The 13,788-nt window shown below is 40.5% G+C and overlaps 1 protein-coding gene across 1 annotated transcript in view; it reads right to left on the reverse strand.

Moving 5' to 3' along the window:
* Window positions 1-13,788, reverse strand: part of LOC146310641 (latent-transforming growth factor beta-binding protein 2-like) — a 118,576-nt gene that overhangs the window by 89,914 nt on the left and 14,874 nt on the right. Inside the window, exon 3 of the mRNA XM_084742909.1 lies at window positions 7,061-7,331. Within this exon, the coding sequence (XP_084599035.1) occupies window positions 7,061-7,331 (271 nt within the window). The remainder of the gene's footprint in view (window positions 1-7,060; window positions 7,332-13,788) is intronic.

The raw sequence follows: 13,788 nt of genomic DNA on the forward strand, positions 1-13,788 counted from the left end.
CCATTTCCAGTTATAACATGAGATTTGATTGGCTTGGAATTTCATTAAATTGTTGTTTGTGTTTGACTGTATCAAGAAGCCTGTCCCATAGCAGAAAAGACGACCTTCTCAAGTGAGTACAGAGAATCCTCACCACCTCACTCACTGTAGTCGCCGCCACTTCCTACTGTTGCTCTGCTGTTCCTATCACCAGCAAAGGGAGTAGGCAGACCATCTCTCCGACATCCCCTTGCCAGGTTTAAAAGGGTCTATGTGTCCACACCACATGTCTGTAACTTAATTACGGCCCAACCATACATTGAGGAATACCACCTTTGTGCTTTAACAGAACTAAAAATAACAGCTCTGAATGCAAACCCCTTCCCAAGACCAGATAATTCCTTCTCTCCATAATAGAATTAAGTATATAATCTAGTTATCAAATCTACTGCATGTTTAAGTTCTAAAACAAGATCCATGACAACTTGGACTGTATGCAGTGTGACTGTACAGCTCTGTTATCCAGGTAGCTGCTGTCAGCTGTCCATAGTCTGATTATGTAACACAGACCAGAGCGAGATGACCTTTGGAGGGACGACCTGCATGCTGCACACACACATCCTGCCCTGCCCTGCTCTGTATCCTGCAGAGGGCTGATGTCAGAGGACGGCGGGGGTACGGCGTTGATATGAAAGACTCATAGGAGGAGCTGAATACGTCCTCTGTGCGTTATCGCGGTCCCAGCTTAGCCAGGAGTGTTCGCCACTGGCCCTGACCTTCATACTGGGAGCTGACAGACTCGCTGTGATCTACAGGATCTCGTGCTGACAGGGACAAGCCTCTCTCTACTGCTGAGCACAGCACTCACAGGAAACGCTGGTTTACAGTGAAACGCATTTGCCCTACAGCAAAGACAGCACAGGAAAGAGGAGGAAACAGTTATTTGTTTGCCAGCTGTATATAGGATGTGCCTATTTTAAATTTTACAGTTTTAACCCAACAAAACAGGCAGCTGGGACATTTGGGACGCAGTTCAAATGGTCAGAGGAGAAGTGGAAGACTGGAAGAACAAGAAATATATACAAGAAAAGGGAGTAGGGTATGGAGTTGTATTCCCATGTCCTAGAATCCTCATATGTTTTGTCCATCCTGACAGGACTTTTATTCTCGGCCGTCACTCATAAATGGATTGCTGGATTCACTCAGGACCATTCATGAAACAGTTTACTGTTTAAAATAACATATCAGAACACAGCTGTGCCCACACAGGATTGACAACATCACAGTCATCTTTTAAAGCAACAGTTCTCCCCAAAAATCAAAAATACACATTTTCCCTCTTACCTGTGGTCCAATTTATCCATCTAGATTGTTTTGGTGTGAGTTGCTGAAGAAGCTAGATGCCACTCAACTTATGGTGATCAAATAACCAGAACATCAGGTCTGTGTTTGAGAAACTCGACATGAATCTTTCCAGAAATCATGGCCCAGTCACTCACGATAATCCACAGACCTTGTTGTGTGCAGTTTGATGTAGGAAATGTTAGCTTTCCATCAAACTTCACCTGTCAACTGTATCACCATGCAGATGGAAGAAAACCAAATTAAAGTTCTTTTTTTCAGTCTACGTAATAAATGTAGTTAATAACTTTGTTTCAGTAACTGTGTGATCAGTGAAAACATCACTGCAAACTGGGGTGTAAATCCAAACCTGTTTCTGGGTGGTGACATTCACACACTTTGAACATATCTCCAAGTCATGTTTTAAACAATATAAAGTGCTCTACAAGAATGTTTTTTGCTAAACAAGTTCAAATACCTTATTAAAATGGCTTACATATAACTCTACACCTTGCCTTCATTCAGTATTCAAGAATTCATGAATATGCAAAGAGCCCATTCCATACAACCCACATTTTAGGTATGCCTTTGGGTAATACAAACCATAATATAAGTCTATAAGTCTATAAGTATATGGTGCATGAAAATAAAAAAAATGTTGCTCAACTCTATATCAGTTGGTGTTTTTTAAACAAAATGTTTAAAAACATCCACTGAGAAAGCCACACCAAAGAGATGAGGGCCACTTCCGCTGGTAACCATGGAGACAACACAAAACAGCAGGAAAATGTTGAAATCCTCGATTTGGTTATAAAGTAAATAGTTTATTAAAAAACACTTAACCTCTGACAAAGGAACCAGACCACAAAATCTCTCTCGGTTGCTCAATGTCTAATCAACAAAGCCGGTGTCTAGCCGCAAGAGTTTGAGATGCTGACCTGCTGAAAATTGAGTTAAGCATCATCCTGAGTTGTTGACAAATCTCTTAAAATTGACAACAGACACTAAACTTTCACTGTCTGAAACCTGCTGACACATGCACACGGTGGGGTTTTATTGCTGTGGACCAGAGCTGACTGGACAGTGAGTCATAAGGCCAAGCAGCAGGTCTGGAAAGCAGAAGATCGACTGATTTTTGTGGAATTTGAACCAAACGATCACTTTACCTCTTTCAGCTGCACAAATGACTTTCTCTATCTCTAATTGATGTTTTCTCTATTATCAATGTTTTTGTTCTCTCCCTCCTTGTCTGTCTCATTCCTTCTCTACACTATTTCTTGTTCTTGGCGCCACTTGACAGGCTGGGTCAGTAACAGGGTGCCGCTGACATAACAAGCCAAGACCGCTCCAAGAAAGACATATATAGTACCTCACACCTTCTCTAGTAGGGAAAACGGAACAGAGATTGGCTGGGTGCTGCATGTACAGGGTGGCCTTCACTCCCCGAGGATATAAGTGGGGGCAAGGCCGACACGATCTATCTGAGGCTGAGCGTCTGTCCTCCCCGCTCCTCTTCTTACTCCTTAATTGAGCCTTGGCACTGGTGTTGTCTCCCTATCTGACTCTCACTCCCTGTGACCTCACATTGCTCGTGCTTTCCTGGCTTCACAAACAGTGGAACCTCAGCCTGATATATGAAACCAGGACTTGCATCCACCACTTCTCCAGGGGGAACACTGTTCCACCCCTAAAAGATCATTCTGGGCCGAGAGAATGCAGAACATTTGCAGCAGTTCACGGGGGCTGAGCTTTAAATGTGAATTACACAAGCGCTCAAACAGCTTCCTGGAAGCAGCAATGAAAGAGAGTCAAGTATTCAAATAATTCTTTGACTAATGTTTAAATGATGACATTTTGCAATTTTGGCAGAAGCTTTTATATTGTGCAAATTTAAAGTGAAAACAGACAACTTTTCAACTCTCCCCCTACTGTTTTCCATAAGTATTATTGTTTAGTTGTTTCAAAGGCAGCACCTGTACAAAACACCAGATCACTCTCCGTTTCCTCTGAGCTGAGCTCCATGGGGAAATGATCATTACCACTTTGTAAGTAAGACAGAAGAAAGAAGCATGTTCACCAAAGAGGGAAATCAAAAAAAATATAATACAGCATAGTTTGAATGTTAGCCTATTGCTTTAAACAAACTAGTAACTGTAGCAGAAGTTGGCATTAGAGTGAAAGGGGTGTGAGAAAGTTACAAGAAAAAAATTTAATTTGTTCATTAATGTTGTCTGCACTGGAGTCTTCATTTTCCCAGGAGAAATCATACCCATTGGCAAACAGAGTCACCACTGGGATTTGAAAATTAAGAAGTATGGAAAAAATCTTCTAAATTAGGCTCCTTATCCACACCCACTCCAGCACCACCACCCATCCATCCATCTTAAGCTCTAAGAAAGCTAAAAGTATTGATCAAACAGTGAGTACAACTGAAATACTGTATGGAGCCTATTATTGTTTAATATTTTCACTTTTTTCCAACATTAATGTTATTTTGATTGGCCTTTATCAGTGTGAATAGACTCCTAAAAATCATGGGAAATCCATTATGATAACTAATGTCACATCTGGAGTCTATGAACAGCAGGGCACAGTGAAGGAGCTGGTTACCTCACTGAGAAGTTAGTTGGCTTCTCACCAAACAGCTAACTGTGGCTGCTCCTTTTTGTTCCATTACTCTGCTATATTTTAAAATGATCCAGTGTCAAAAAAAAGACTGCTGTCTTGTTTTGTAGATGCATTTTTAATGAATGATAGCAGTAAAGCTAAGGTTACGCTAAATCAACTCTTGTTTTGCCAGTTAAGTCATTCTAATAGAGAGAAGGAAAAGAAGGGAGAAATATGTGAGAATACCAGGAAAGATGGTGGGGTTGACCGGTATGGATTTGGATTGTGAAAGCAAGGCTTATTATAGGGAACCAATCTAATCAACATTTACTTCATGATGATAAATTGAAGCAAAAAAGTTTTCTATTTCAATTTTAAGAAAAATCTGCTGGTTATAGACACAAATAATTGGATTAGTCTGAGCTCTATGCTTGGAAATGTTTGTAGTCCACCGGGGGACATGTATCATTTTGAACAGAACAGAACATTTTACAAACAGTTAGTCAGCTTCAGCAGAAATATGAATAGTGGACACAGTCATAGCAGGGTCATCTGTGACTCAGAAACACTGTCTGCTCCTCACAATGTCGAACCTGCAGCCTTGTCTTTTTCTATTTGTCCTAGATCTGTGACTCAGGGCACAAAAATGTCCTGTGAGTCAAGAACAAAGAAAACATATGCATAGCAACTGTGCAGTCTGCAGAGGTCTTGTATTGATTAGAAGATTTACTATGACTCCAAGATAATCGTTTTGGGAAGGAGAACGTATTAAAACTCTTTTATGAACCATCTGCCAAAACATTTAGTAGAGTTTCAATGAGCTACCACAAACACGCGGATGGCTCAGCCAGCCTAATTCCACAACACCAGCAAAAAGCACAAAATGACACAAGACCTTCACAATTAGCAAGAGGGGCACCATAAATGTCAGATGTAATTGAGAATGTTTAAGTGGTTTGGTTGGGGAGAAATTACCCAGATGACAAACCAGCTAAAAAGTGAATGATGACCTCAGTGCCCAAACAAATTATAGCACTTTAACCGCCTGTGAGCAGATTAGAAAAGCACTGGGCCTGAGTCCAACATGGAGCGCAATTTGACAAGATAAGTCTGAACCTGCAAGCAATAACAGTCCATCAAAATATTCCCGGAAACAATTACTCCCTTTCAACATCGTTGATCAACAATATGGTTCTAGCCATGGTAAAGCGATTAATCAAGCCATTTCCAACAAGATTGGAACTAAAACAGTCAGATGTTCAAGCCAAGAAACTATTAGGCCTGTCTGATTAGCAGTCTTTGGAGAATTTGCTGAATGCTCTGAAAGAGGCCTTCGCCCGAGCAATTATTAGTTGGATACATTATAGTCACAGTTATTCCAATAAATCAAAAAACAACCTGAAATGGTCAGAGCTTAAAGAAAATATAACCTTCCTGCTCTGTTTTCATAGCAAATAGCATGGGCTAATACTTCTGTCTGGTAAATCTCATATTATATTTTTCCTGCATTTTGTAGATTTACTTTAATACTTTTTTAAGCATGGCAGCACATGGCAGCAAATGCTTACTTGCTTGTTTTACTGAGAGTGTATTAAAGATTTAACATATGAACCCATTCATCTGGTTTGATTTATTGCAACGATAAACACAACCAGCGTTGAACAGGAGCATAATGAACTACTGTTTGTTTAAGAGCATTTAAATAATTTCTAATAGTGTAGTGTATCAATGTGTTTTCTGTGAGCTTTCCTGTATGACAGTAATGGTAGCTTAAATAAACATTTCTTGTTGAAAAACCACAAAATACTGCACATTACATATTATGCATTCACCAAATCCCCACACAAAAAAGTGTTTTTTATAAAGCAGCACTGTCAAAATTAGACACTGGGTGAAAGCCAAGGTTTTATTATATGCTGAAATGAGGACGTACAGTTGTAATAAATCTCTGGCTGTGGTTGCAAAACTGACATTTTGAATCAGGAGATGTAAATGCTGCTCATGTTTTAAGTTCTATTATCTCATAATTTTTGACTTGCTCAAAACCAAAATTATAAATTATTATCAATGGCTTCAAAATGAAAGCGTAAAGGCCCAGTCACTCCAGCATTTAAAACAGCAAAATAAAATAATTTCAAAGGAATGGCTTCCTGAAAAATTTTTTCACATGAAGTTCCACTTTGAAACTCAAATTTGCGCTATTGACTAATAGCAAAACATCTGGACAGTCCTCAGATTAGAGCCGTGAGAATGGAGAGTTAAAGATACTAAAACAGACCCAGAGTTTGAATCAGAAGTGAGCTTCACTGTCACCGACACTGTGAACAGGCTCGTCTCTTTAAACAACTGGCTCATTGCAAAGAAGATTTTTTTACTCCAAGTGCGATTTGTGTACTTTTAAATACTTAATTACTTCATGTTGATTGATCATAACAGCGAGGGAGGAGAGACGAGCTGCTGAGAGGAGGGAGGGGAGCGAGTGAGTGAAGTACTGACCGATATAGAAATGATGATGATAAAAACCTGATGTTAATGTTCGGTTCTGTGGTTTAAACACTACAGATTAAAATATCTGTCACTGTAAAGACCAACCTGACAGATTGTTGATGTCCATGATGGCACTGCCTGGCAACAGTTTTCTCACAACTTAATGTGCATAGCATATTGTGTTGGTAACTATGACGTCACGATTTGAAGACGGTGTCTAAATTACAGGGAGCTATCATAGCTTTTTTGCGTGGTTGCTCAATCCACTTTCATCACGCCAAAGTATGACTGTTCAACAACAGAGAATGGGTTTCTAGATTAAGGTTTATATATCTACTCAATGAAATAACCTATAATCATGTAAACAGTGGGATGTAAACAGCACAGTATTGAGAAAATAGAAAGAAGCTAGTGTGACTAACATGTACTAGCATGTTCCTGGCTTCCCAGTGTGATAGCTGTTAGCTCACTAGCGACAAGTAGTCCTACAGTGTGTCACCACTTTCTAGTGTGCCTGGGTCATAATTTAGAGGTAACAGAAGACTTCTTGTAAAATGTTATTTTTTGACCCATCCTTATTTGGCAGAGCTGAGGCTCTTTCAGGCTAAAATAAGCAGTGATATGGAAGCACAGCTGAATCACTCACACAGCGTGGACAGGCTGCCTGGTGGTCGCAGGTCGTGGGGTCTGGACCTTGGTGGTATCGGTGGTCTGCTTTTCTGAGGGCCTTCTCCGCGGTTGGTCTCTCTGGAAAGGGTTGGTCCCGGGTCGAACGCGTCTCAGGCCGCCTCCGTCACGGATGTACACCTGCTCTGGAGACACCTCCTCACAGCGGGGCCCCTGGAAGCCGGAGCGACACACGCAGGTCTGTGGCCGGCTGCAGGAGCCGCGGTTCTGGCAGGGTGGCTGGCAGTCAGCTGAAAAGAGAGCACAGATGGAGATCAAGTTTTCAGCAGGTCATGTTAGAGCATGTGCCCCCCTTGTATGAAGGAGCAGTAGCAGAAATGACTTCCCCTGATCTCAACACCGGGGCTCACTTTAAATTGATTCAATCAAGGGGCCATTAGTTTCACTTCTCAATCCTCTCTGTCCTTTTCGTTCAGTGGAGAGCCTGGAGGGGCTGTCATGTTCAATTTCTCTTGAGTCTTTAACCGCCCTGTTTAGGCTAAATGTATATGATCACCTACATTAAATCCTTATCCAATTTCTCGCTGAAGTAAAGCCTACACTCTGCTTTCACGGCTCAGTTTAGCACCCTCCGGCATTTCTATAGCGAGTGATTTCCTAAAAATATATTTGGTCGCTGATCTAGAATCCAGTGTGCGCTTTCACTGTAACACAGGCAGCTTAAAAAGGTAATAAAAGTAAGAAGTCATAAAAATATGAGCGAATGGGAAAAACTGGTTACTGAAGGCCAACTGCAAATAGCTGACACTTCATCAAAGAAATGGCCTGTAGGGCTGTATCTTTTATTTGAAAAACAAGGAAATCTGAAGGGGCTTACTGAACGGAAAAGACGAATGTGCGCATAATATTTATCAATAGTCTGCAAATACACAGCGCTGAGGTCATTTCATGGTCATGGAAAAATAATCGGTGTCACTCTTACCAGCCCACCCCCACATCATCTCATCACACTCCAGATACTTGAAGCACTGGAAGACCTGCGGCACACAATTTAAAGTAAACCACCTCTCGATCTTGTGACACAAATGTATGTAGTAGACGGCACTTGAGGATTTATGACATTGTCCTCAAACAGTAAATCAGGCCACCGGTCTGTGGTGGCTAAAGCAAACAGCGGCGCTCTGTCAACAGGGCTATGGAATGCTATTGACACAGATGCTGTGGACACTGACAGATCACAGGCAGGAACGCTGCCACAGCTCTTGGCAATGAGGAGTGCTGGCAGTTGAAAAAGGGCCCCACTGAGTGCGAACAGCGCTCTACCTGCTGCACGCTTCCTGTTATTGCGATACTGCTTAGACTCTGGGGCCGCTTTATGTTTGTTTTAGTCATGAGTGAAAGCACGCGGGACCCCGAAAATGCTGTTCCTGATGACGTGAGCTCAAAACTAAAGTGACAGAAGGAAACATGACAGCATTGCGTAGCAACTGTATTTTTCCCACAGAGAAAGCCAAATCAAGCTCTGTGTTTTAGTTTTCTCAGATCATGCAGCATGCTAATTGAAAGACCACTGCATTAAGGCATCGTCAGCCTGTGGTATGATGAGAAAAGCTGACAAATTGAGGATTAAATATCAGACAATCACCACTCTCTTCTGCTTTATGGTGAAACAAAATTTATTTAAACCAACTAAATCATTCAAGTATTTCCTTTTAAGTACAGTGAGGAAAATGTAGACCATATTCTGATGAAGCATACACATTTAGAGAAATGTGGTTGTGGATTTGTATAACTTGGTATTAGGGCTGTGACGTTAACTGCATTACTGCAATACCGCAGTGATGTGATGCCTACCGCAGGGTTGAGCTCATTACTGTCATCAGTGCAAATTTTATTTTCACCCCTGTCACAAAAAATCCATACCATCACAGCCTTATATGAGAACATCACCATCACCCTGAACATCCCGCAAAAGCCTGTTCAAATATATGACAATTCAGTTAAGTGTTGCTTGGCGGTCTATACCTATGAAAAAGAAGAACAAATACTTGAATATTCGTATTAAACCACCAAATCTGATTCGACTTATAAACCTGAGTCAAATGTTTTACATAAAACTGTACGACACATCAGAGACAAGTGTAAAAGTCTTGTGACTGTACGTGTCTCAGACCATGACGCATGCTGCGACCACTGCATTAAGGCATCGTCAGCCTGTGGTATGATGAGAAAAGCTAACAAATTGAGGATTAAATATCAGACAATCACCACTCTCTTCTGCTTTATGGTGAAGCAAATTTTATTTAAACCAACTAATTCATTCAAGCATTTCCTTTTAAGTACTCTGAGGAAAATGGAGCCCCTTTTTGATGAAGCATACACATTTAGAGAAATGTGGTTGTGGATTTGTATAACTTGGTATGTGATCTGAATTTTCCATCATGGGATAAAATAGGAATTGCCTGAGCTCTGTTTGGCAAGGAGTTAAATACATCATCTAACTAAAGTACGGGCTGGCTGGGTGCCACCGCCTTGTCCGGAGTCTGTTTAACCTCAAGTGTGGGGATGGAGCACTGGATCAAATAGGACACAGATTCCAGTGACATGCTGAAGGGGGAGAGTTCGGTAATGTGTGAAACTGCATTCTTCAAATAAACCATCTGAATTGAAATGAGAAACAGCGCGGGGCAGAAAAATAACCCAATAAATGGAGGTTCACGGCTGACTTACGATGGGATATGTGTTCAAACGTGTGACGTGTGACCCGTTTCCAGCTACAGCACTGACACCAGACAAACATGTCGTCTGTGCTGACAATAGCGTGGACAGGTCAGTGACTCCGAGTCTGACATGTGGCCCACATGAAGCCCTTTGCATGGCCGGGGCATACACTGTCACTGCCTGTCTGTGTTGTCTCAGGGCCCTGCCTCTGGGCTGTTGAACACAATGTCGCAGTAATTGCTGTCATGCAGATTTGTCTTGCACATCATTAAAACTAATTGCCTCACATTCCATCCATTTCACAAATATGTGCAGCAATTATTACTTTGCGAGAGTAATAATAAAATGGGAATCCATCGGAAATAAAAGAGAAGAAATGGCAAACATTCCTGGCATTGCCACTTTAGCCTTAATTACGACTGAGACAGACCGGCCAAGTTTTGGGAGATTGTGTCCAGATCCAGTCATCTGAAAAGAGGAGACGATTAGACTGTTGTTGGCAGCTTTGAACCTTCCAAACAAACATGCTGATCCAGCCGAATCCGTTATAAAACACGGAATTAATATGGAAGCATTTTCATTGGGCTTTACTAAAAAAGTCTTTAACTTCATATTTGAGCAAGTCTGAGGTCTGTGTATCTACTTCCAGTCCAGGCAAACTGGAACTTTATCTTTTTGGGTAAAAATGCATATATGATATCAAAAATGTCTCATAAAGTATCTAGGAAAACAATCGGAGTGAATATAAACATTTATAACTATTTGAAAATCTAGTTTAAAAAAATCAGCTCATTTTGGTGTTTAGACCATTCTCCAAGTGAAAAACCATGTTTTGTCTCACACTAATTTTGGGGGTAAAAATTACAGAAACTTACATAAAAATATATTGAATTCGTACTAAAACTAATGTCCAATACTTTAGATGCTTACTAGCCTGTACACAAGACCCTAAATCATTTATTTAGAAGGCTATTGTGGATGTGGTTTCCAGAAGCTTTAAGCTAAGAATAGTTTAAGGAGGTCTTTACTGCCTGAGTAAGATCTCTATAGAAATGCCTGGCGGCTATGGTTAATGCAAGAATCCATCCTTTTATCCAATCCAAAATTGGATTGGATTAGATTCTACGAATGGTATTCACTTGGGGGTTAAATATTTACTTTTCTAATAATATAAAACTATAAAAAGAAGTTAGTTCTATTGTTAAAGTTCTTGGTTGGATTTGATGCAATCACACAGTAATTTTGTACATATAAAGCAACTCCAGGGTCTTTATTGAGGTAAGTATTGCTTATAATTTCTCTAGTGGGTTACTGTTACCTGTTATAAGCTTAGGTTTGCATGTGCGTGTATATCTAGGGAAAATTGCCATTCTCGTCCCCCCTGCACTGCACTCTCATTTCCAACTCAGAGCTCGTTTCCAGTCCATTACAATCCACCAGAGATTCACCTTCGCCTCTCTCTGACTCACAGTAACACAATCCATCAAATCTTTTACAGTCCTTTCATTCAGCGAGGGGCAATTTGAAACCAATATCTGACATTACTTAAACATGTAGAGAATTCGCTTCACTTTACACAGGTCAGCAGTGCCACCAGAGGTAACTTGACATTTTTGAAAATAATATTGATAATGAAAGCATAATCGCAATAATCTTTCATGGACTGAAGGACTCTCTGCAGGGCTGAGTGCATTATGTGCCATTATGAGATTTAGAGGCTGTGAGCTGCTCCGGAGATGAGAATTTAGTAGAATATGACAAAAGGCTTGACTAAAGACCCTTTCAAGCCCTGAAACTGAGAGACAGGAAGTTAGGTAATAAGAATGAAAGATAAAATGGCATTAGAAATCATGGTTGCAGCAACTTGGCTGTTGCAGTGTGGCCATTTCTCAATATATTACAGTAGATATAATAATAGTATAATATGTAACATTCTTGTATTAAAATGTCTAACAACAACTAGGCATGTGTTATATCTTTTGTTGAGCCGAGTACTATCCAAATGTTTCCAACTATTGTTTTAACCCACAGAAATCTGTAATTTTCTCAAGATAATGGTGTGTTTCATTTGGATGGCATTAGGCTTGGGTGATTGGATGAATATGTTGGCTATCAGTGATTGGTCATTGCTGATTTTCTTTTGTTGTTTTTTTTTTTTTTCAAGGAGGGATCTTTTGAGTGATTTTGTCCTTTTAACCTCTAATACAGCGGCAGAGTACACACCCACTGAGTCAGAAAACAACTGGGAGGAAAACAACCTGTAGAGCCAGAATATTTTCACATCTAACATGGTGAATTAAGGACTTATTTCAACCAAACCAGAGCTGGTGATAGTTATAACAGTGGAAAGATTGGCCAAGAGGGCTTTCGTGAGTTTTCCTCTTGGGTTTGAAAAAAAGTGTGTTCTACAATGAGTTAACAAGACAATTAAACTTGTGTTAGTTTCGCTGAAAGAGGGAAACTTGACTGACTTTATTTTGACTTTTTTAGTGAACTTAACATAGCAAACATGCTGCTTGTGCGCACACACAGACCCACCTGCACAAAATAATAACCGCCTACTTTCGATTATTCCTAGGAAACATGGGATACGGGGCTAAATATAATGTGAATAAAGCTTAAATAAATAACCTTGTCCATAACATGATTGTATGATGCATACTATATGCATAATATAATATTGCATGATGTCAAATAGATTTTCATCGGCAATGGTAGTTGTTTAAGAATGAAAACAACTCCCATGATTCCACATTACTTTGTGACATCATCAAAACTATGTTGTTGTTTTTGTTTTGATGTAAGAGACCCTCTACAGACAGAAATTACATACTGTTTATTTAATATTGTAGAATGTGTATACATACATACGGGCAGATGCAATATTTGTGGAGAGGCTAAAGTTTAGGCCAGAAAGTCAAAGATTTTAATCATCAGTCGAAGACCCCCCAGTCAGCTGAGGGTCGTCAAGTCCAGCAACTGTGTGTGTGGGGGGGGTTGTTGGATGTAGACATAGCTGTAGGGTGAGCACCCTTTGCTTTTTCTAAAATCATTTCACTAAGTCGTCCTGTCTGCTCAATGAATGGTTTTGAACTGGTTTTGGGCAGGTATGAGCTGGTTTTGGTCTGTCGTTGGGCTGGTTTTCTCACACAGACCTGACAACCCTGCACATTATAGTGAATGAGAGTGAGACAGCAGTCTGGAAGAAGAGGGGCCTTGCCCAGGCAGGCTCTGTGTCACCGTTATCTTCTACCTTCTGTCTGGATCTGGTGAATTTGCAGCTCATAGCAACTTAATATAATAGAGTCTGACTTTTTTTTTATCTAGTGTTGGCAAAAATAATGTAGCCTTAGCACACAACAGGTCACAGGGTGTCTGTTTGGGAGTATAATCTAGGCTTAGTATCCCATTAAACCCTGTTCAAAAAGTTGGCAACTCAGGTGTTGATAGTGTAAAAAAAAGAACTTAATTGTTACATATTTATAATGAACTGCCAAACCCACTTTGACTCACAAAATTCAACAGGTCAGGTACAGTCCAAGCTTTGACTGCACAAAACTGTACAGAACACCATAGAGAAGCTATCAAACTCTTGTGTCAGAATACGTAGTCTGGTAAACCTCCTGTGATGACAACAGGACCCTCTCTTCAGGAGTCACCACAGAGTCTGACAGATCTCATGAAGTAGGTCAAGTGTTTAAGATTGTGGGAGGCAGCAGCTTGGAGAGACAAGCTTAAAAATTCACCTCTCATCCGGACTCGGTGTCCGCTGAAGAAGTAAGAATTGGTCTATTGAGCAGTTAATACAATTGCCTCTCAATGCTAATCATTTCAAGTGAGTGTTAATCTCTTTACAGCATGTGATTTCCACATGGTTGCCAGTGAAAGTGCTATCATTTCAGGCTTGCCAAAACACTAACTTTGCTGTCTACAACCAAACTGCTGTTACGGTAACTCTAAACTTCAGAATCAAAACTTCTCTATTGTTTCACAGTAATGAGGACCAGAAGGGATTGAGACGCTGAC

Source organism: Lutjanus erythropterus, chromosome 18, assembly GCF_056507025.1.
Source record: "Lutjanus erythropterus isolate fLutEry1 chromosome 18, fLutEry1.hap2, whole genome shotgun sequence".
In the NCBI taxonomy this organism is placed as follows: domain Eukaryota; kingdom Metazoa; phylum Chordata; class Actinopteri; order Lutjaniformes; family Lutjanidae; genus Lutjanus; species Lutjanus erythropterus.